We start from the raw sequence: 22,989 nt of genomic DNA, 5'->3' as shown, positions 1-22,989 counted from the left end.
TTTCATAAATGGAAGCTTGTATCTCTCATTCCCCTTCACCCATTTTGACAATTGATAAAGGGGAATTTTCAAAGCCTATCAGATTAAAGAAATTACATGAATTAATATATATATTATATATTAATATATAATATATATATTAACCTGGCATTACTGTATCAAAAGTATTGGGATGGAGAGGAAATGGAAGTAGGAACCAGTTAGAAGCTGATGAAACTGATGACAGTAACAGTAACTGAATTGAGTGCCAACCACAAGCCAAAACTATATAAGGAACTTTATCCATATAATCTTGTTTAATATTTATAATAACATTTTGAGATAGGAATTATTAACAAATGAAAAAATAAAAGCTCAGAGAAGTTAATTAGCTTGTCCAAGGCAGCATAACTAACAAGTAGAACAGCCAGATTTTTAGCCTGGGTCTGGGAAAACCTGAAGCCCCTGATCTTCCCAATGTACTAAGTCAGATGAAATGTGGGTCTGAACTAAAGAGGTGGCTGTAGGTCTAGAAAGGAAGAAATATTAAGGGAGGCTGCAGAGTTAGGGTCTACAAATCTTGTCAATGGATTGGAAGAGGAAGCCTAAGAATTAACTTGGAGTTTTCAGCCAAGGTGACAGGAGGAGAGCACTTCAGGGGTGTATAATTTAAGGGTTTTTGTAGCAGTCAGTGGTTTAACTTATATTGTTGAAAGGATATGGAATAACTCACAGACAGGAGAAAAAGCTGAAGCACCAGAACTCAGAAAAGACAAGAATCAGGAGAGCAGCAGAGACCTAGGTAGCAGAAACTGTTGTGCAGTCCCTTTTATAGATTTGCTGTCAGAATCATGAACTGGGATCACTTTCAGACCTTGTCACTTTCAGCTCAAGATTTAAATTCCGGGGAGAGCCCATCTGATTGGCCTGGACAAGACTGTACTAAATGGGGTGGGGGGAAGGGTGGCTCCCCAGAGAAAAACTGGGTTGAGCTACCACAGAAATAGCAGGAATAAAGGGGAAATGGATCTGGTTAGGCAAAAACAACAGAGGTCTAGTATGAGGAGAATATAATGAATTAGAGTTGCTGACAAAACATCCACATGAAAATGAGAGTATGATTCTGGTGAGACGAGGTTGGGTAGACATGGTGATGTGGCAAATAGTGACATATTGGCTCTAACTAAAGCTACTCTAGAAACCAGAGAATGAGATGTGCAAGTGGAAAATCACAGTGGAATTAAATAGTGGGAATGAGAAATCTAAGGTGTTTAAAATGAGCTGTTGTGATTTGTCAAACAATATTGCATATAATCTAAACATAGCAGAGATGGTTACTCATTCAGAAATTGGAGTAACCTAAGTAGATAGCCTGCGGCCCTTGCTAATTCCACCAAAGCTGGAGAGTGTGGTAACTACTGTGCTAAAAAACCTAATGGAACTCCAAATGGCATATATTATTACTCAACTGATGTTCTTCTTTGTAGTCCTTCAGCCAACAGGAACATACAAAGTTCTGTTATTTGAAGATCTTTCTGTGGTTGCTTTCCAATACTCCCTTTTCATATGTTAAGAAATCAAACATTAAAAATTTTTTTCGTAAAGATTACCATTGTAATCATTTTTTAAAAAAGATTTTATTTATTTATCTGAGACGGAGGGGCAGGGAGGGGCAGAAGAGGAGGGAGAAGGAAAAGCAGGACTCTCCTAAGCACAGACCCCTTTGCGGGGCTCAATTTCATGATCCTGAGATCATGACCTGAGCTGAAACCAAAAGTCTAACGCTTAACCAACTGAGCCACGCAGGCACCCCTAAAATTTGCTTTTGAATGAATCTTTGTCGATCAGGCTTTAACCCAGATGTGTTGTCTTTTTTTTTTTTAATTTTATTTATTTATTTGACAGACAGAGAGACAGCCAGCGAGAGAGGGAACACAAGCAGGGGGAGTGGGAAAGGAAGAAGCAGGCTCCTAGCGGAGAAGCCTGATGTGGGGCTCGATCCCAGGACTCTGGGATCATGCCCTGAGCCGAAGGCAGACGCTTAATGACTGAGCCACCCAGGCGCACCCCCAGATGTGTTGTCTTAAAGGAAATCTGGAAGGGGAGAAAAACCTAGTTAGTTAATATTAGGCTATTAGAACACTATTTACAGTTCTGTGGTACTGGTTAAAACTAGTTTTCTTGTACAAATTCTGTAGTACTACTTAAAGCCAGTTTTGTTGTACAAGTTCTATGGTACTAATTAAAGCCATATATGTTGTACAGGAGGTAAAATTTTATATCTAATGTTCTCTATCTCCTAAGAAGTGGTAGAAATTAAGAGTATCTTTGTATAGTGCATTATATTTCTAGTTTGGGAAACTTATGGTAGGTAAATTGGTAGGTAGGCACATATATTTGAGAATGAACTATGGTGCTTAGAAAACTGATTACCGTTTGTTTGTTTGTTTGTTTGTTTGTTTGTTTGTTTGTTTGTTTAAAAAAGGTGCCACGAGCACAGCACTATTCTATACCCAATGGGAATACGGCTATTTAGCAGGAAACCGAACAATGGCTTCCTCAATCTGGAGCTCCTCCAGATGAATTTCAGAGACTCTCTAGGGGTATCACAGACCTAACAGCTGTTGTGGATGTGAGTCTGGAGTGATTCTGATGCCAGCACGTTATGTGCTGAATTGGTGTGTCGCCAGCTCCCTAGTAACATGATTGATTGGCTTAATGAATGTCTTATGGTCCTAAAGAATTGATTTTTACAGATTTGGCTTAGCAGGCAAAGTTGAATAATTACGAAAATCATTGTGTTAGAAAAATAGAACAAAAGTTTCAAAAGTGTTTAAAGTTAAAATTATAGAATTCAGACTATTTAGCATTGAGGCAAAAAATTAATGGGAAAGATTTTCTCTTTTTCAAATGCTAAAAAAGATAAATATGACTACTTTGTATTCCTTTATCTTTCCCACCTTCTTTCTTGTTGTGAACTAAAATGAAACCATTAGGAAAATGATCACAAGATTATGTTAAGTGAAAAAAACCATGATATAGAATTGCAAATACCAGTGTTTCTCAAATTTGGGTTCTTAATTCTTGAAGAGTTCATAAGTTCTCTATGAAAATGTATTAAAATTGTGGTTTCTTACTTTGCTCCAGTCACCCTGGTCTCCTTGCTGACCTCAGGCTTTTGCACCTGCTGTTTCTTCTGCCTAAATTCTCCTCTCTCTTTTATCTGTATAGCTCATTCTCTTACCTTTTTCAGTTTTTTTTTCCTTCAAATGTCACCTTTCACGGACTTTCCTTGATCTTCCTATTTAAAAGTATGCCCCTCCCGACCACTTATTATCTCCCTCCCTGCTTTATTTCTCTATTATATTAAACAACATGACACTAAATATTTTACTTATTTATTAGCTGTCTTCCTCTACAAGAATGTAAGCTCCTTGGAGCCTGGACTTTTTATCTGTTCTGTTCTATTACTATATTTACAGTACTGGCATATATTATAGGTATTCAATAAATATTTGCTGGGTAGATGAATGAATTTATAAGGAATTACTAATTAGTGAGAAAACAACAAATTGGGAATACACAGAAAAAGAGACCTGAATGTCCAAGAAAGCATGAAAAGTTACTAAAACTGTTAGTGATCAGGAAAATACAATTTAAAATGGCGGGGTCCCAGACCATACTCATCAAATTGGCGAAAGTTGAGAGATTTGATAATGTTAACTTTAGAAGTCCAAAAATATTAAATGAGTTGAACTGTGTCTGACTTAGTGAGGTAGAAGAGTGCTTGGCCTCTTGTATGTGTTTTATAAAAATCTGTTAAATAAATATGAAGTATCAGTGAGGATGTGAAGCAACAGGATGTCATACTTTGCTGGTGAAATGCAAATCTATATAACCACTTGGAGAGCTATTTGGCAATATGTGGTAAATTTGATAAAAAAGCATACTTGTGACCCAAGAGTGGCTAGGTTGTACCCTAAGAGAAGGATCAGCAAACATTTTCTATAAAGGGATAGATAATAAATGTGTTAAGATTTATGGGCTAAGAGACAAAATTAAAGATAATATGCAGGTACTTATATAACTTTTTAAATTATAACTATAAACCTTAGAGCAGCTAGCTTGTGGGCTGTAGAAAAACAGTTGGCAGGCCAGATTTGGTCTGAGGGCCAGTTTGCCAGCCCCTGCTCCAGTGAAACTCCTTCTTAAGTGCACAAAGTCACATTTAAGAGAACATTCGTTGTAGCATTACATATAACAGTGGAAAATTGGAAATTGGAAATACCCTAAATGGCAAATAATGAGAACACAGAAACCATATATTCATATCAATATCACAGCATGCTTATCAAACAAAGGAACAGATAAGCATCATAAGAAAACTGAGTCAGGGGAGATAGTAGTATAGACCTGGTAGACTCAGAGAACCATATTTATGTAAGAAAGAGTATGTGGGCTTCAGTAAAAATCATCTTTTCATATTCAATTAATGGTGTTCATTAGAATTTTATGAGTTTTGTTATTTGGCTTATAATTAGTTTGTAAAATTAGTTTTGTTTTCTAGTTGTAAAAAAGATATAAGGAGTTCACACTTAGCTTTGTGTATATTAAGTTACACTAGGTCTGTAAGAATATTTTTCCTTTAAATAGATCTCTGCATTTCCAAACCTGATATATTCAATTAACTCTCACCCATGTTAAACAGTATGTTTTGGAGAGAGAGAAACACACCAAAACACTAACAGTTTGGGTAATGAGATCTGTGTATTTTTTTACTGTGATGTTTTACATTTTCCAAATTTTCTTTATTAATTAGGTATGTTACTCTAATAATCAGAAAATAACAAATAAAATAAACAAAAGCTTGTTAAAATACTCTTTGGCTATCTTTAATAGTTTTACACTTATGGGCAGGGGTGTCACTACTTTATTAACCTCCGAGCTGAAGAGTTCCCCTCCTAGGATCTAAGAGTTGTTTTCTGGGTTGTCATGAATCACTGTTAATTGAGACCAGACCCGGAAATATGATAACTGGTTATATCCATTGTCTCACCTGAGTGTCGAAGCGCAGAAAATCCTTGCTCATCCTCCCACTCCCAGGTTGGTTCGCTTTTATTGTGCATGGAATGGAAGTCAGGAATTCCATGATACCAGTCTATGTCTGTGCTGCTAATAAAATAGAAAATGATGAATTTAAGGACCTTCTTAGAACTTGAATGAAATGAACATATGTATGGAGACTTAAACCTAATCTGGTACCTTCCCATCCTTTTAGTTTTCAGAAATAGTGTTTTAAGGCCCTATTGTTAAGAATAACTTATTCTGCAAAATGAACCAGACCATCTCTAGAATCTTGCAAGAACAAATGACTCTGTAATTTGACAAAGATTCTTTAAAGAGCTGTGCAAATACATCTTTGCTGCACTGCTGGCATGCAAGATTTTCCAAATCACTACCAGATCTTCAAAAGAATCTGAAGGACACACGGACAGAGCAAGAGCCATGAGCATTCACCTGCTGATGCAGTCTCCTGTGAGCGGGTCACAGCTGCCTGCGCAGTCACAGGGCCTGCAGCCGTAGTCTCCAAAGCCCCAATACCCCACCATACACCTGTCACAATGTGGCCCTGCCACCCCAGGCTTGCAAGGGCAGTCACCATTGCTGGGGTCACAGAAGGTCACTGAGCTGAAAGGAAGGACAGCTGATCCAACTGGATGACAGGAACACACTACAACAGAGAGGACACACAAGGATCAATGAGTAACTTGGTTATCTGTGATTTGGTTTCCCTTCACCACCCAGCGTACCTCTAAGGCTCTTCCTCTAGCCAGTTGGTATATGCTCAGAGAATGAAAACTAATTAAATTACAGATGAGAAGATAAAATCAGGGAAACACATTTGCTGCAAAACGAACTACATTATTTATTCTAAGTTAGAGGGCATTAAATATGAATGGATTTTGCTTGGGGTGTTGAGAATGAATCAGCAAAGAAGACAAAGAAGGAGCAGTTAGCCAGAAAGGAAATCAAATCATGAGAGTGTGGTGTTCTGGAAGCTAAACAAAGTTTCAGCATCAGGTAGACAACATCAACTGTGTTAAATGCTGATAGTCCCGAGAAGATGGGGATTGGGAATATATTTTGGCATCTGACAAAATGAAGACCATTGTGTCCTTGATAGGAACAGTTTCACTCTAATGATGAGTGGTGAACCTATTTGAAGAAGACTCAGGAGATGGGAGTAGAGGAATTTGAGCATGAGAACAGACAGCTCTTTTGAGGAACTTTTCTGTATGGGCACAGAAATACAGTGGTAGCTAATACTGGAGGGGGATATGAATGTAAGTTAAAGTTTGAGTTTTTGTTTTGTTTATTTTAAGATGAGAGAAATTGAGGCAGATTTGATGTTGATGGTAATGATCCAATAGAAAGGGAAAAATTGATGACCAAAAGAAAGCTGGGAGCATTGTTGGAGGGATATTTAAGCATACTGGAGTAAGGAAGACAGACAAGATCTGGTGCAGAAGAGAAGGTGTTGGCCTTGCGTAGGAACGTGATCAGTTCATAGTAACAGGATGCAGAGCAGAGCATATGGACTCAGATACAGGAAGGTGGATAAATGCAGTAGTGGGAGCTGGTAGAACTTTTCTTCTGATTGCTTGTATTTTTCTGGATAAAATAGGCAGCAAAGTCATCAGGTGAGAGAGATGAAGAGTGGCACTAGGAGAGTGAATGAGAGACATAGAAAGTGAAGTATAATTTCCAGGCACATAAAGGCCATACTTGAGGATAGTAGTCATGAATTTATAGTGATACAGCCGAGAGGGTTCAGGTTTGAGATGGGAAGAAAGCTGCATTTAATTTGCATGGTGTTATGGACTGACTGTATACCCCCCAGATTCATATGTTGAAGCCTAAGCTCCAGTGTGATGGTATCTGGAGGTGGGATCTTTGGGAGGTTTGGACGCGGTCTTGAGGGTGATGAGATTGGTGCCCTTATAAGAGGATGAAAAGCTCAGCGCCCTCTTCTTTAGGAAGTATGTGAGGCTGCAATGAGAAGTTGGCAGTCTACAACCCAGAAGAGAGCTCTCACCAGCACCCAGCTGTTCTTGGTTTCTTTGGTGGGTATCTAGGTCTCATAGAGATTTCATGAGGATGAAATGATTTTAAATGAAATTACTTCGGCAAGATACATAGCACAGTCTGACACCTACTAGGCCAATTCTTCCTGCTAAGTCTTCTCAACTGATAAAACTCTAGATCCCACCCCATCCTTTATTCCCTCGGAAACATCTTCTATTGATTCATTTCTTTGTCATTAAAATCACAGTTTGGCTTCGGTCTGGCTTCAAATCTCAACTACTGACTGTGTGACTTTTGGCAAGGTACTTAGCTTCTCATTATCCCAGTTTTCTTGTCTTTAAAATGGAAATGAGAATCATATCTCTCCTTATACGGTGGTTGTGTGGATAAAAGGAGATCATGCATGTAGTATATGGCTACAATTGTGTGGTGTCTGGCACGTGGTTAATTAATAGTGAACTAACAATTTAATTCAGTAAATAATTCTTGTAGAGCTGTGGGATCTATGCTTGTGTAAGTAATGGTGCCAGCCCTCAAGGAACTCATGGTTTTGTTGGGGAAACAGAGGAGTAAATAAAAATTTTCCATACACTGTGATAGGTACTCTAATAGAGGCCTGTGCGTGCTGTGGGAGCACAGAAAAGGGAACACAGGCTGAGGGAATCACATGGGGATACTTTTAAAAAAAAATTTAATTTAATTTAAATTCAATTAATTAACATATAGTGTATTATTAGTTTCAGAGGTAGAGTTCAGTGATTTCATCAGTTGTATATAACACCCATTACTTATTACATCACATGCCCTCCTTAATGCCCATCACCCAGTTACACCATCCCCACCCCCCCAACAACCCTCAGTTTTTTTCCTATGGTTAAGAGTCTCTCATGCTTTGTCTCCCTCTATGATTTCATCTTGTTTTATTTTTCCCTCCCTTCCCCTATGCTCCTCTGTTTTGTTTCTTAAATTCAACATATGAGTGAAATCATATGATAATTGTCTTTCTCTAACTGACTTATTTCACTTAGCATAATACCCTCTAGTTCCATCTATGTTGCTGCAAATGGCAAGATTTCAATTTTTTGATGGCTGAATAATATTCTATTATATATATATATATATATATATACTTCCTCTTTATCCATTCATCTGTTGATGGGCATCTGAGCTCTTTCCATAGTTTAGCTATTGTGGACATTGCTGCTATAAACATTGGGATGCATGTGTCCCTTCAAATCACTGTGTTTATATCCTTTGGATAAATACCTAGTAGTGTAATTGCTGGGTCATAGGGTAGCTCTATTTTTAACTTTTGGAGGAACCTCCATACTGTTTTTCAGAATGGCTGCACCAGCTTCATTCCCACCAAGAGTGTAAGAGTGTTCCCCTTTCTCTGCATCCTTGAAACATTTGTTGTTTCCTGACTTGTTAATTTTAGCCATTCTGACTGGTGTGAGGTGGTATCTCATTTTTTGATTTGTATTTCTCTGATGCCGAGTGATGTTGAGCACTTTTTTCATGTGTCTGTTGGCCATTTATATGTCTTCTTTGGAGAAATGTCTGTTCGTGTCTTCAGCCCGTTTCATGACTGGATTATTTGTTCTTTGGGTGTTGAGTTTGATAAGTTCTTTATAGATTTTGGATACTAGCCCTTAATCTGATAAAGCATTTGCAAATATCTTCTCCCATTCTGTAGGTTGTCTTTTGGTTTTGTCGACTGTTTCCTCTGCTGTGCAAAAGCTTTTTATCTTGATGAAGTCCCAATAGTTCATTTTTGCCTTTGTTTCCCTTGACTTTGGAGACGTGTCTAGCAAGATGTTGCTGCGGCCAAGATCAAAGAAGTTGCTGCCTCTGTTCTCCTCTAGGATTTTGATAGATTAATGTCTCATATTTAGCTCTTTCATCCATTTTGAGTTTATTTTTCACATGGGGATTCTAAAGGAGGGGTCATTTAGATACCTGAACTGATCCTAAAAGGTGAATAGGAGTTTGCAAACTGAAAAGGAGGGAGAAGATAGGCAGTTCTGTATCCCAGTCTTTAGATACTCTCCCCATTGCATCTATTTTAAACAATTAAAACAAAATTTAATTGTGGTTAAAAAAAAAACACATACCACAAAATGTAGCATCTTCACCATTTTTAACTGAATAGTTGATCGCCACTGAATTTTATGTGTCTGCATTATATGTGGAAGCTCTTACTGCTCTCTGAAAATGTGAAGCTCTTTCCTGCCCTGGTACCCCTTGTCACTCCTGTGTTGCCTTTCCCAGCTTATCCATCTGTACCCTGACATGCTTCTTTGTCCCACTCCCTCTGGACAGTTTAGCACTCTCTCCTCTGTGCTGCCTCTGCTTTTAGTGTATATCTCTATTTTGTGTGCATCATAGTACATCATTATTATTTGTTTGTATGCCTGTTGCCCTTACTGCTAGGCTCCGGACTCATTGACAGAAGGATCTTTATCTTCTGGTTTTTATTTTTCAGTCCCCAGAACAGTGTCTGGTATATTGTAGATGCCCTCATCATCATTTGTGAAATTGACCCGAAGGACATTCTAGGCTTGGGGATCATATGTGAAAGGGCATGGCCTCTTTGGGGAGTGTAGAATTTTAGAATGTACATTGAGTGGAAAGCAGTTGAAGTTGATGAGGCAGAAGAAAAAAGCCACAGAGTTAGGGTCGGAGCCAGATTGTAGAAGGGCCGAACCCAAGAAGTTGAATTTTGTCCTGTGGGTATAAAAGAACCATGGGAAATAACACTTTGAAAAAGCAGAATTATGACATGGCTATAATTTAATTCTGAAGATACTTCGGTGGCATTGAATGAAACAGACTAGAGTAGGGAGAGACTGATGTCAGGGAAACGAAAGGAATGAGAGAGAACAAGGAACTGGACTAAGAGAATAGACGCCAGGACAGGAGGAAAGGTTGGATGTGAAACGCTGTTTATGTGTAGATTGAAATGACAGGATTTTGGAGGTCATCTGGATGAGGAGGAAGAAGGCACTGTTGAGAGACAAACAGAAATTGAGGAAGATTTTCACATTTCTAGCTTATAAAACTGAATGACTAATATTTCTCTAAGTCAGCAAGGCATTATTGATTTGTTATTTGTTTTTATTTAATTAACTAGGAAATAATTTGGAGGGTTATTTAATTTATAACACAAAATGTATCAAAGTGCTATGTGAAGACATGAAATGAAATCACATAATCCAATATAAACATTTCATTGTTTTGAGATGACTAAACCCATAGTTACTGCAATATTCAGTTTTGAGTCAGCTTGGTTCTTGACAGCAGATAGGGGAGCCAGACAAAAGATGTCTTGGACTTCCATCTATTGTAATATATCATCTCCCATTGCCACCATTATTTTTTACTCTAATAGAAAATTCAAGCCTTTCTAGGATTTGACCTCTCTGTACTACCATATACTTTAAAACCTACACATATTTCAGGAATGGCCAGAGAAGAATGTGATTCTATCACATGTGCTAGCGGACTTCTGTCAATGTGACTTTTTACATAATTACAAGATAAAAATACCATTTGGAAACTATGCAGAACTAGCTCCAGGCAGACAGCACTGACACTTTTCATGACATACTTTTCAAAATGCACACCAAGGCTTGCCTTGCATACCTCTCTCCTGAAGTTTGTGGAACAATCAATATTTGACACACACAATCTACATTTCTTATTTTCTTCCAAAATGCAAATATATTTTCTTCTTGCTTGGGGAAAAAAGAAAAGGTCTGCCTAGATTCTGGTTCAGGTTCTGGTTCTCCAACATGTTTCTTACTGATTGTTGATTCTAAAGTGCAACCCAAGCACTTCGCTTTTTACATATTTATTACAATGAATGCTGAAGTTGCAACCCAGTGGCATGACATAAATCCTTGACATAAGCTTTATCTTTTCATTGGAAGATAATAGTAAAGATTGAACTATTATATACTATCATTCTGAACTTAATTATTTTTTTCATTATAATTTTTGGTAAAGCTATGGTGAGTTATCTTTAAAAGCCAAAATGCTGCTTTGAGTGACAGCCAGATATATTTAAAAGCTATATGGCATGTCTAGGTATTAAATGATTCATTACTAGAATAATTATCACCCCTCCCAAGCCTCTCCCCCAAACCATTTGCCCATTGCTGCTCTCTCAACCAAATTGGCAGAATAAAATTGTTGAAAATGTCATTTTAAATTCCTAAATATTGTCACAAGATTTCTTTAATAATGCAAAAGACTAATTTTAAATAGTACATTCTGTACTGATGTGTCCTGTTATAAGAAACCCTGAAATAATAATACAAAATATTCAAAACAGGTGAGATAGAGGAAAGGAAATGGGTACTTCTACAAATGATTTCACAACAGGTTCCCTTCAAATAATGAATATGTAATTGCTAAATATTATTCAAATTTTATTTATAGATATATGTTTGCAGCAATACATCTACTGTGTGAAACACTGTCCCTCTGTGAGCATTTACAGAAAAGAGTTAAGACATGGGGATGTTCTGGAGTGTCTTCTACCAGGAACCATACTGTTCGTGAAACAGTGGTTGAACACATTTTTAAATAACCTGTTTATCTACATGGCACTGAAATTAATAATTATTTCAGTCACAATACAGCTTGTTTGGAAATTGCCTGTAAGATCTTTTAGGAAGACAGAAAATAAAACAAAGGCAACATAAGAGAATTCATAAGGGCACCAATTTAAAAGTCAGACTAGATGAGTTCAAATTCTAGTTATGAGGCTTATTCTCATTTAAATTTTCTTATTGATGGAATAAGAGTAATAATACCTATGTCATAGGGTTCCTGTGGAGGAATAAGATACTGTATATAATTAGCAATGTATCAGGAATTAGTAGCATCAGATGCTCAGAGAGTAACTGTTGTTATTATCTGGCCAAACCATATTAATTAAAACAATTTTTTCAATTAAGTAATCTCTGTGCCCAACATGGGGGCTTGAACTCATGACCCCGAGATCAAGAGTTGCATACTCTACTGACTGAGCCAGCCAAACACCCCAACATATTAGTTTTTAAAAGTCCACCATTCATTCATTCATTCACTCACACCTTCGCCAAAGAGTTCTTGAACTTTAGTGTTAACATGAACTATGCCATAGGCTAAAGATATAAAGAGGAATACAGAGTCATAACTAACTCTTCAGTGAATCAAGAGAGAGATGCAAATACATAATTACAGGCAGTATATGTTATAACAGAGGTAGCCCAGGGTGCATGGGAACACAGAGGAAAGAGCAATAATTGCCTTATTGCAGATATGAGTGGGTTTTTTTTTTAAATCAATTTTGACAATTTGATTTCCAAAGTAGGCTGAAATTCTTCACTTTGCCCCTGGGAGGATTTTAGTGGCAAAACAGCTTTCTTGACTACTTTGTTTTATAGACTTAGGTTACTCTCCTACTACATGTTCTTTTCTTTGGATAAAATACATTCGTCTGCTCTTACTCTCCCTTTGTGGATGAGAGTATATTGGAAAAAAGTAGGGTGTGATCTATGATCCTGTTGCTTATAGGGAGATATCCCACCATGTAATCTAGGACAAGAGTCACAGCTGTCAACCTATGTGAACATAATAAGTATGTAAACAAGAATACAAAATGGCCAGGGACATAATGGGAGAATTGTGGCTTCCTTTATTCTGATGGAATTGCTAAAGCTTTTGGTGGTGTAGTCAAAGGAAACCATTGCTGCCTTTTCTCTTTATTCCCACCTTCACAGGAACTCTAGGAGTCGTTTGCACACCTTTCATTCAGAGTGATCCGTGATACCGAGTTTACTGTTCAGACAACCATTTGGGTTCAGCATCTTATCCCTTTTTAAAAATCACTAGGACTCCTTAGTATTACCTGATGGCTGTAGCTTTTGCTATTCTGTTAGTAAAAGCAACACTGGGAGCAAAACACCCTGAAAGTATGTGCTCCTGATTTAGCGTTTCTAAAAACAGAACTCAAAGTTCAAGGCCCTCAGCTGGGAAAGAAGCAGCTTGTCAAGGGCTTTCACGCTGCCCAGTGGCCACTCCCTCACCAGAGCCTCCCAGCCTCCCAACAACTATCTTCCCCTGAAAAGGCCAAGGCCCTACATAATTTCTGATGGTGAATTTTAAATATCAAAACCATTTCAAGAGCTGCCTCCCTGCCCCCTGAGGTTCTTAGAATTGGAGTTAAGGGCAATGACTGAGATGCAGCTCTAAACAGAAAAGAGACAGTATGATCTGTTATTAATGTATCAAGCATGAAGTTAAATGTTAGATAAAATGAAGTCTTCCACCTTTTTTGGTACTACTTTCTCCTTTCCTTCTACTATCAATTATTTTTGCTAGTGGATGAACAACTACGGAAAAATAAAGTAAAAGTTGTAAACAAAGGCAATTGTCAAAGGCAATATGCTTTACCCCTTTGCTCTCCTAGGGAACATTTTTTTATTCATCCTTTAAATATAATACACATTGTGTTCAAAGATAGGTAGTGCCACAGTATTGAAGATGAATGTTAATGTCAAATAAAATTATGCAAGAATAAATCTAATAAGAAAATAAGCTAAATTAAGACTTGCCTTTCACTTATTGAAATGCAATGTCTCCTGAGTTACTGTATATCCCACACCGAAGGAGATCCATGTATGCATAAATTAGTCATTTGTGCCCCTACTAAATGCTTTAAAAAATAAATGTAAGGTATTTAAGTATATTTCCTGTGTTTTCTATAAACTGTAAATGAGTAATGCAAATAAATACAAAAGTCATACCCTTTATTTTGAATGCTTTACTATGTGACCACTGCTGGGCCCTCAATTTGATTTCTGTATCTTTCCTTTCCTGTTTACTAGTTGTAACTGAGCCAGTTACTATTTATTCCAGGGTATATCTAAAAGATCTTAGACAGCTAAATAGCCAATTTTATATTCCTGGGTTGCTACTTCAGTTAAAATTGAGGAAGAATTTGTCTGTACTTTTGAACGTACAGACAAATTTCATCACAGGAAAACTTTTAAGTATAATTTTAGACACTGTATTTGGGATTTGGTTATACCAAACACCATTATCTTTTTGTTGAAGAAAGCCTCCTGTATTCCCATCTCAAGGCACCATCTACACAGGTGCCTAGTCAGGAACCTGGGTCATCCCTAACTCCTTTTTCCTTTTGATAAAGAATCCCCATTGACCCCATCTATCTTCTCCTTTGAATTGATGTGGTTCATCCTTGCTATACTCCATCATGGTACCCTTTTTTTCCGTAATGTATTGCAGTTTTGTTTTTAAAGATTTTATTTTCAGGTTATCTCTACACCCAATGTGGGGCTCAAACTCACAACCCTGAGATCAAGAGTCACATGCTCCACGGGCTGAGCCAGGAGCCCCTGAAATTTTTAATTACATATTTACGTGGATATATTCATTTATAGTCTGTTTCCATGGAATTAAGAACTCTGTTTTGTTGTATATACACTGAATAGGATAGGCCTGCCACAAGGTAAGCAGTGAGTAAATCTGTGTTGAGTTTTAAAAAATTGGTGAATTATAGTCACTTAATAAATATTTCTTAATGATAGATGTTCTTCTGGCCTCCAGTGTAATCTCTTTATGATTTTTCACCTCCCTGCTGTCTCTATAGTACACTTTGAAGGCCTAGAAGGTAGAAACCAACATCTTTCATCTCTGTATCCCCAAAACCTAGGGCCATGCTGACCCATTTTAGGGACTCACTCAATCTTTGTTGAACGAATGTTCCTCTGAATGAGTGACAACCATGAAATACGTGTTGATGAAACTCCTGAAAGGCTCATATTATTTCTTTTATAGGTTTTTACCATTTTAGCACCACAGCATTGTGGTGCATTGCAATCCCAAGTCACTAGAAACAGAGCAAAGAAACAAACACACAGAACCACAGAAACAGCACAGAAGCAAGAGCAGAAAACTGAAGTGGTTAAACAGAACAGATTATCCAGAGCCTTCCCAGTGCAAGACTGTTCCCTACATTTAATGCTTCACTCAGTCGAGTTTTATTATTTATTATTTTTTGATAAAAGTTCTTTATTCTAACTCTGTAGGAGACATTCCCCACCCACAAATGCCTTTCACTGGTGGCGAAATTTTTTTTCATGTTAATCAATCTTTTTTCCTCACTTTCATCCAATTACATCTAATTACGACTCTTTGTTCTAGGGAAGTAAATTATGTTTTGCCACTCCCTATGTCCCCTTACACCTTTTGAGTGTGTGAAGAAAGTTGTATTTTCTTCCTGAGCAGTTTCCTAGTTAAGTTGAGAATATTCAGCCTCTTTCTTATTTATTCATTAGTATCTCTCTTTTCTTGATTGTTTTGTTAGCCTATGAGGAACATTCCTCAGTTGTCTCCATCTTTCTTATATCAAGATTCCTTAAGATAAATGCAGCTCTTTAGGTTCAAGCTTCACATGGCTATTCATCAGGAAGCAGGGTCTCATTCAAAACCCAGTACCACACGTTTCTTCAAAAGTCTAGCCTCCTTTAAAAATTATTTTTGGTTCTAATATATATGTCTGATTATTTCTGCATTTTAAAACTCATTTTGTTTTTATCAACCAGGACACAGTGTAGAATCAAAAACATCACTTAACTCCTAAAAATTGCTAAATGAGATAGTTTATGTAAATTGCCCAGCATGGTGTCTGGCCCATAGTATACATTCAACAAGTGCTACTTCTCTTCTTTATAGCCCATCTAATTTTGTCCAGGCTTTCTGAGAGTTTTGATATATCATAATTATTTGTTTGATTATTTATTGCTTGTTCTCATCAAATGCAGAATGGCATATTATTTATGTATTCAGTGAATTATACTTTCTGTTTTGGAGACATGTTAAATAATTTTGTGACCCCTCCCACTTCTCTTCCCAAATGTGACTGACTTTTATTATTCATCAGTTCATTAAATTTCTCCTTTTGGGGGGGTAGTTTTAATTTATGTCATTTGACCTTTTTAAAGGATAGTTCTAGTATGATTACTACGTTATGATATATGAATTTTTTCTATCTCTTTCACTTCTTAACCCTCTGGTTTTACATCTTGTATTTTTTAAAAGCTGAGATTAAAGGTTCCCAACTATTATTGCCAAGTGACTGGTTCTATTTAAAGTTTGCTTTTCAAAAAGTTACTTCATATTGATTCTATGCTGAAATCATTGCTTTCAGCATACAACAAGGATGTCTATGTTGTTTATTTGACATAAAATGGATTCGTGTGGCTTTGTTGAAACTATAATTTGAACGAAAAAGCCCACTAAGCTGCTGTAAGGAAGATACTTTAATGACCTTTGGGAAACAATCCTTTTCTGATACGGACTGGAACATAGGTACAACAGTGAAAAGTGGGAAGCGTCACTGTGGTAAGGTAATTTGGATTTAATTAATTTCAGAATTTTACTTCTGGGACAATTTAAAGGTAAAGAATAACCACCCTAAAGGTAGAATGAAATAATTATTAAGTAGAGGTACAAACAAGCAGAGAAACACAGAGATTCTCCTTGGGAGCGTGATGAGAAGATGATATTTGAGTAGACTGTGAAGGATGGAAAGACAGTCTGCAGCAAGATAGTCACCTACTCTAGGCACTGTGTTTCCATCAGTTGAGCTGAGGGCTTCACCTAAGGTAGAAAGAAGAAAAGAAGAAGAAAAAAAGCAAGAAGGAAAAAAAAGAGATAGATTTGGATGGATGAGAGAGCTCTTTACAAAGATAGCCGCCTGGCAGGGTAACGGTAACCAAGTAACAAAACGATATCTTGGTAAACACTTGGTTTGGGTTTTAGGGCAGAAGGACCAAGTTTATTTTTATTCACTCTCTGCTGAAAGGCAATCGACTACATTTATTTTGGCCCACCAGGGAGGAAGGAAGGGCATGTCAGTTTTTCAAGAAGTTGTTTACTTTGACAAGGAATAAATCCTGCTTTCTTTTCCATTTGCTGATTTTTCTTTAAATATGGAGAGAGACTATGCAATACTTAAAAATACGTTACAACATAAAAGTCAATAAATTTATTGTAAAGGAACTAACTGGCTGTTTCCTAAAAAAAAAAAAAAAAAAAAAAAAAGAGCTAATTCTATCCTATAAAGCGTTTCTTCAAACATCTATTTCAAACCATGTGTTCTATTAAAGCATGAGAAATTTTCTGTAGATAAATGTCATAGAATAGCTGTCAATGTTCCACACCCAATTTCCCATGCATCTAACATTTAAGATATTCTTTGGTGTCAAAATGGGGTGGGGGGGGAGAATGGAGCTTCATGAAGAACTACAGTCAATGATTATTTAGTCCAACACAATAACATACCTATAGTAGTTTAGTGCTATGTTCTGAAGTATGTGAATGCAGAAGTAAAAATAAATTGTCAGTGTAATGGTAGGCTAATTTTATTATAAATTCCAGTCTCATTACACAACAATGCACTTTAAAATATGAGGTATTTATGGTAAATCAATTTATATACCATGAATAAGAGGGAGTTCTCTGAATGGAATTGCTAGGTATTTATTTTGAAACTGTTACATGAAAAGCAGACATCTTAGAATCCTGCCAGATTTTTTTTTTTTTTTGAGAAAAGCAGAGGTTCTAAGTTGGACATTCTTCAGTGGGAAAGATAAGTGATATGAATGCTTATGAGCATTTATATCTATCATTGAGTCAGGAAAAGTGTCTAGCCAGAGTTTTAAGTAATCCTTCAGGATTTTCTGTTGTAGATATGGCTAATTCAGTGAGTAGATTAAGTTATAGATGATTATTAGCTTAAAATCTTTCGTCCAAGGATGGGAATGAATAAAGCTCACACTAGAAACAATGGTGTACATAATGGTTCTCAAATTCTGGTCAGTGGACTGAAGGGCTGAGTCAGAATCACCAATGATGCTTTTTAGAAAAGAAAAATACAGATTTCTGCCCTTGGTTCCTGTTTGGAGATTCTGATTCAGAAGATCTAGGGAAGGGCTCTGAGAGTTCATATTTTCAATAAGTGCTCCAAGTGATTTTGATCCATTGACAGGTTTGGGAACCAATGACTAGATTGGAGCAGTGCTTGAAATCAAAGAAAGAAGCTGAGGCAAGGCTTCATTCAAAGAAGAGAAATCATTGCACTTGTGGTGGAGAGTCTGAGTCTGAGTTCCTGATTTGAAAAATGATCTGATAAGCTTGAAATTGGGTGGAATAACTTAAACCGTAGAAATTGGCCAATGCTACAAGTCAGGGCATTTCCCATCCCTAGAAAACTAGCACACTACTGTTCAGTGGGGTTATTCTCACATTTTAAATATGTCTGCCAAAGGAAAATCTACTTGGGTGATAGGAAACAACAGGTACATAAGTGACATTCAAGATTTCAAATGAGTTACTCTAAAAGAGACTGCTCTTTTAAAACAGAAAGACAATATTTCTCAAAGTATCTTAGTACACAGTGATAATTATACTTTCCCTTTTACTTCTGTACCTTAGCAACCAACCAGTTTGAGCCTCCATTCTGCTCTCAGCCCTAGATCAGCTGGAAAGATTCACATTTTCCCTTGTGTTTACAGACCTTAAATGCACTGTCCTTTACATTTTTTTTTCTGAGTTGTAGAAATAAATTTAGTTTCAATGATCTCTACTAGCCTTAAAAAAACAAACATCTCTGGAATCCTCAGAAGTGCTTTCTTGGCTATGGAAATGTGTAGTTGATTGTTTGGGTCCCACAGTTGGTTCTGCTTAAGGCTGGAATCAAGAGGAAGTGAGAACAGAGTTGAATTAATTATTCACAGGAATAAATCTATTGCCTAGTAGATTTGGTTTAGGGCTCTTTATATTCAGTTTTGATGAAATTTATGACCATCAACTAGAAGTGTATACATAAGGACAATAGCATTTAGCATAGTGCTTGTCAAGAGAGTGGGAAGGGAAAAAATAGCCTAGAGCATCAATGGTGCTAATAAATCCTTGGCTTATTTGGCAAAGAGCTAACTGTGAACACAGTCCCAAGATTAATGTCACCGATATTTGTTGAACGGAATAATGTATTAAATGTATTCTATGAGGAAGAATAACATCAGTTCATTTCACTTTCTAGTTCCACTCATTAAAGTCAGCAAAGGCAATCATTGATTAGAAAATAGGACAAACACTGTGTTTGTACTTTTAGAGGAAAAAAATAAAAACAGCCCCCAAAGACGTATCAGAGGCATCTCTTTAAGGGAAGTCTTTACTTAATTGCTTTCACTCTACCGCACACTTTTCTCTGAGATACTCAATGTATCTCTTTCGTTGCATTTTGCTCATACAGTGGGAATAATAATAGTACAAACATCAAAGAGCTTTTGTGAAAATTAAGTGAGTTAATACATATACAGCCTTTTGAAGAGTAAACAGAGACTAGTAGCACTCAACAAATGTCAGCTATTATTTATTATATCATCACCATCACCACAGTGTATTGAAATAATCTGTTACTTACATTTCTCCCCATTTAGAATTAAAGATCTTGTAGGGAAGACCTTTTCATCTTTACAGACCTAGTGCTTTACCACAGTGCCTGGCATAGAGGAGGTACTCAGTAAATATTTCCTGATCTAAACTGGGGCATAATTTATACTTCTAGTAAATTTTGTCTGGGCTGCTGGTTCAGGCTTTCAATGGTGCCAAACGCCTGAAGATATCAAGTAGGAAATAAGAGATGTTTTCGTAAATCCTCCCTGGCAGTCCAATAGACTAGACTGCCGAGCCTTAGTTAATATTATGTTTGTGATTATTTCACTGATAGAAATGTTAGGTTTACTATTTCCTTGATATACAGTTGTAGGCTCTAGCACTTAGAAATGAGGAACAAATATACAGAAGGAATCTTCTAGGATATGTCTTCCCAAATGAGGTCTTCATATAGATATGTCACTATACAATAGCAGCATTTTCCAGTGTGTTCTGTAGAACACAGGTCCCATAAGATACTCTGTAAGAAAAGCATTCTCTGGTTAAATTTGAGAGACACCTCAAAGCTTTATGGGAGGTTTAGAATGAACGTTAGCATATTAAATGCTCTGAGAAATCCTGAAGACAGAAATCTTTGATTAATTCACCATTTCTTAAATTTGAAGGTCATAGAAAAAAATTTCCTTATCTGATTCCTATTGACATCTCATGGAGTTAGTGTTCCATGAATCAGACTTTGGAAAATGCTGTACTATGGAAACATATTTATTCATATATCCATTTTTTTCTCAGTAAATCTCTATGTAATTCATTTTTATAAATTCTAAATCCATATGCACACAAATAGAAATGCAAATCTTGGTTAATTTGGATGCTTAGGGAATAGTAGGATGTTCCAGCCAACTTAGCTGTGGACTAAGTGCTAAGATGCATTTACCCTTTGTTGAAAAACATTCTGGGGACGCTTGGCTGGCTCAGTTGGTAGAGCATGTGACTCTTGCTCTAGAGGTTGTGAGTTTTAGCCCCACTTTGGGTGTTGAGATCCTTAAAAATAAAATCTTTTTTTAAAAAAGGAAAAGCAGGGTGCCTGGGTGGCACAGTGGTTGGGCATCTGCCTTTGGCTCAGGGCGTGATCCCGGCGTTGTGGGATCGAGCCCCACATCAGGCTCCTCTGCTATGAGCCTGCTTCTTCTTCTCCCACTCCCCCTGCTTGTGTTCCCTCTCTCGCTGGCTGTCTCTATCTCTGTCAAGTAAATAAATAAAATCTTTAAAATAAAATAAAATAAAATAAAATAAAAAAGGAAAAGCATTCTGAAGCAGTCATAACTTTAGTATGATACAGTCACCTGGGAATTCTGTGAAAGTGCATATTTGATTCAGTAGGTCTGGGATAGGATAAGAAGTTCTGCATTTTCTAATCAGCAACTGGATGATGCCAATGGGGCTGGTCTATGGACCACACACTGAGTAGCAGGTTACTTGGTAAGCACAGTAGAATAAATATAATAAATTGTTATTTTGAATAACGTTGTACATGTTGATATAAACACACACTGAGATAGTTTAAATTTTTTTAATAGCATATCATAATATTGACTTGTTTTCCTGATACTACCTTCTTCAGAAAAGAAAAGTGGGAACTAATGGGAAGAAAAGTTCTAGTTACAGCAATATTTCTATCAGTATCTATCATGAAATCTGGTACACTGAAACATTAATGTTATGTACAGGGGCCCCTGGGTGACTCAGTCAGTTAAGCATCCGACTCTTGATTTTGGCTTAGGTCATGGTCTCAGAGTCCTGGGATCAAACCCCACACTGGGCTCCGTACTCAGCAGGGAGTCTCCTCGAGATTCTCTCCCTCTCCCTCTGCCCCGTGCTCTACTTGTGCACATTCTTTTTTTCTCTCTCTCTCATAAATAATCTTTAAAAACGTAAAATGTTATGTACATTAACTTATTTATCATAAACTTTATTATCAGAGTTAATAACACTGAAGGTGGTACATAGACACATCCATTAAGAAGGTGGTTAATGATATGAAAATATTACTAAATAAAAAGGAAAACTCTGCCAAACATATTGTCAACCAAACAATATATTACGTAGAGTATGAAGGTAGGGGAGAGGATTGAATGTACTACTAAGTGTTGGGAGCTACCCCTGGCTCAGAAAAGGGAAGAGAACAGAAGAGTAATATTCTGAAAGGTGCCAATAAGGTGCTAGGGAATTTTACACAGACAACTTGTCCCAAACATATGCTGGAATAGTCATAAAATGAATGGAGATGGGCCTTCTTCAGCTGTCTACAATCAGTGGATCAGGGTGCTGTCCAGAGAAGGAAAGAAGGAAATACAGATCTTCCCCACTAATCCATCTACCTCCTACAAATTATGCTAAAAGGACTAAATTGGTATCAGTTATTTTCATAATTTCCTTACTTGGTGCATTAAATACCATGAAGGTATTTGTTTAGGAGTGTTTAGCAATTTGACTCAGTAGTAGTAGTTTCTATCTTCAAGTCTTTCAGAATCTCATGACAACTTAAAGTGTTGAGGAAATAATTCAGAAAAATTTGTTATAATTACCTTACCGTGTTTCAGTTTTTAAAAAATATATTAATATGGTTTTGATGGGAGTTTTCACTGAAATGACTTTGGTGCTTTCGGTCTTCTAATACTTACATACTGTCTATAAATATCAACTTGGTAGGCCCCAGGAAAATTATGCTGAATGATATTTATTGGCTGATTATCAACTAATAATCAGCCAATAATGGATAGTTCAATCAGCTCCAACTCACTGAGATGTCCAAGATGAGGACATCTCTAGCCTACCACCCATCTTTTCTACTGCTCTCATTTCCTTACCTTTTGTTGCCTTCGCCCCCTTTCTTGCCTCTATGGTCATTCTGCATTTTTTTTCAGTTCTCAGAATATGTCGTGTTCTTTCTTCCTCCTGTTTCTTTTTGGCTTTGGTTGTTTTCTCCAGTAGGAATACCCTTACCCATGTTATGTTGATTCTTACTAAACTTCAGGTCTCAGGTCTTACATCAAAATTCAAAACACTCAACTCATTAATTGCTCCGCCTGTGAGCTCTCCTCCACACTCTCTAACACAATACTGATCATACTTGTGTGATCTAACACACATGCACACAAATATACACCACTATTTGCCTACATAAATACATATGTACATACATATATACATTTACACACACACATACAAAAACATTGTGAAAAGACTGTGTCTCTCTTATGTGTTACTTTTAGCTACATTCTCACTTTTGGCTTATGTTTTTTATAGAACTGGTAGTTTGGGGACCAAAATTTATAAATTCTTTTTTTGTCAAGTCTCTAGAAGAGTTATAGAAGTAGTGACCATTAACAAGGAGTCACCTTTTAACTAATCTCCTTTTTCATATTCTTTTTATAAAATTCTGAAGTG

The 22,989-nt window shown here is 36.8% G+C and overlaps 1 protein-coding gene across 4 annotated transcripts in view; it reads right to left on the bottom strand.

The window, feature by feature from the left end:
- NTN4 (netrin 4) overlaps positions 1–22,989 on the bottom strand; it is a 110,494-nt gene that overhangs the window by 11,116 nt on the left and 76,389 nt on the right. For 3 of the 4 annotated variants that reach the window (XM_057316305.1, XM_026499859.4, XM_057316304.1), the window contains exons 6-7: positions 5,497–5,710; positions 5,036–5,151 (exon numbers count right to left, since the gene is read on the bottom strand). In XM_057316305.1, coding sequence (XP_057172288.1) covers positions 5,036–5,151; positions 5,497–5,710 — 330 coding nt within the window. The remainder of the gene's footprint in view (positions 1–5,035; positions 5,152–5,496; positions 5,711–22,989) is intronic. The other variant, XM_026499860.4, reaches the window with a different exon arrangement.

The sequence above is a fragment of the Ursus arctos genome, unplaced genomic scaffold (assembly GCF_023065955.2).
Source record: "Ursus arctos isolate Adak ecotype North America unplaced genomic scaffold, UrsArc2.0 scaffold_21, whole genome shotgun sequence".
In the NCBI taxonomy this organism is placed as follows: domain Eukaryota; kingdom Metazoa; phylum Chordata; class Mammalia; order Carnivora; family Ursidae; genus Ursus; species Ursus arctos.
Note: the sequence above shows the minus strand (reverse complement) of the source record. Positions and strands in the feature narration are given on the sequence as shown.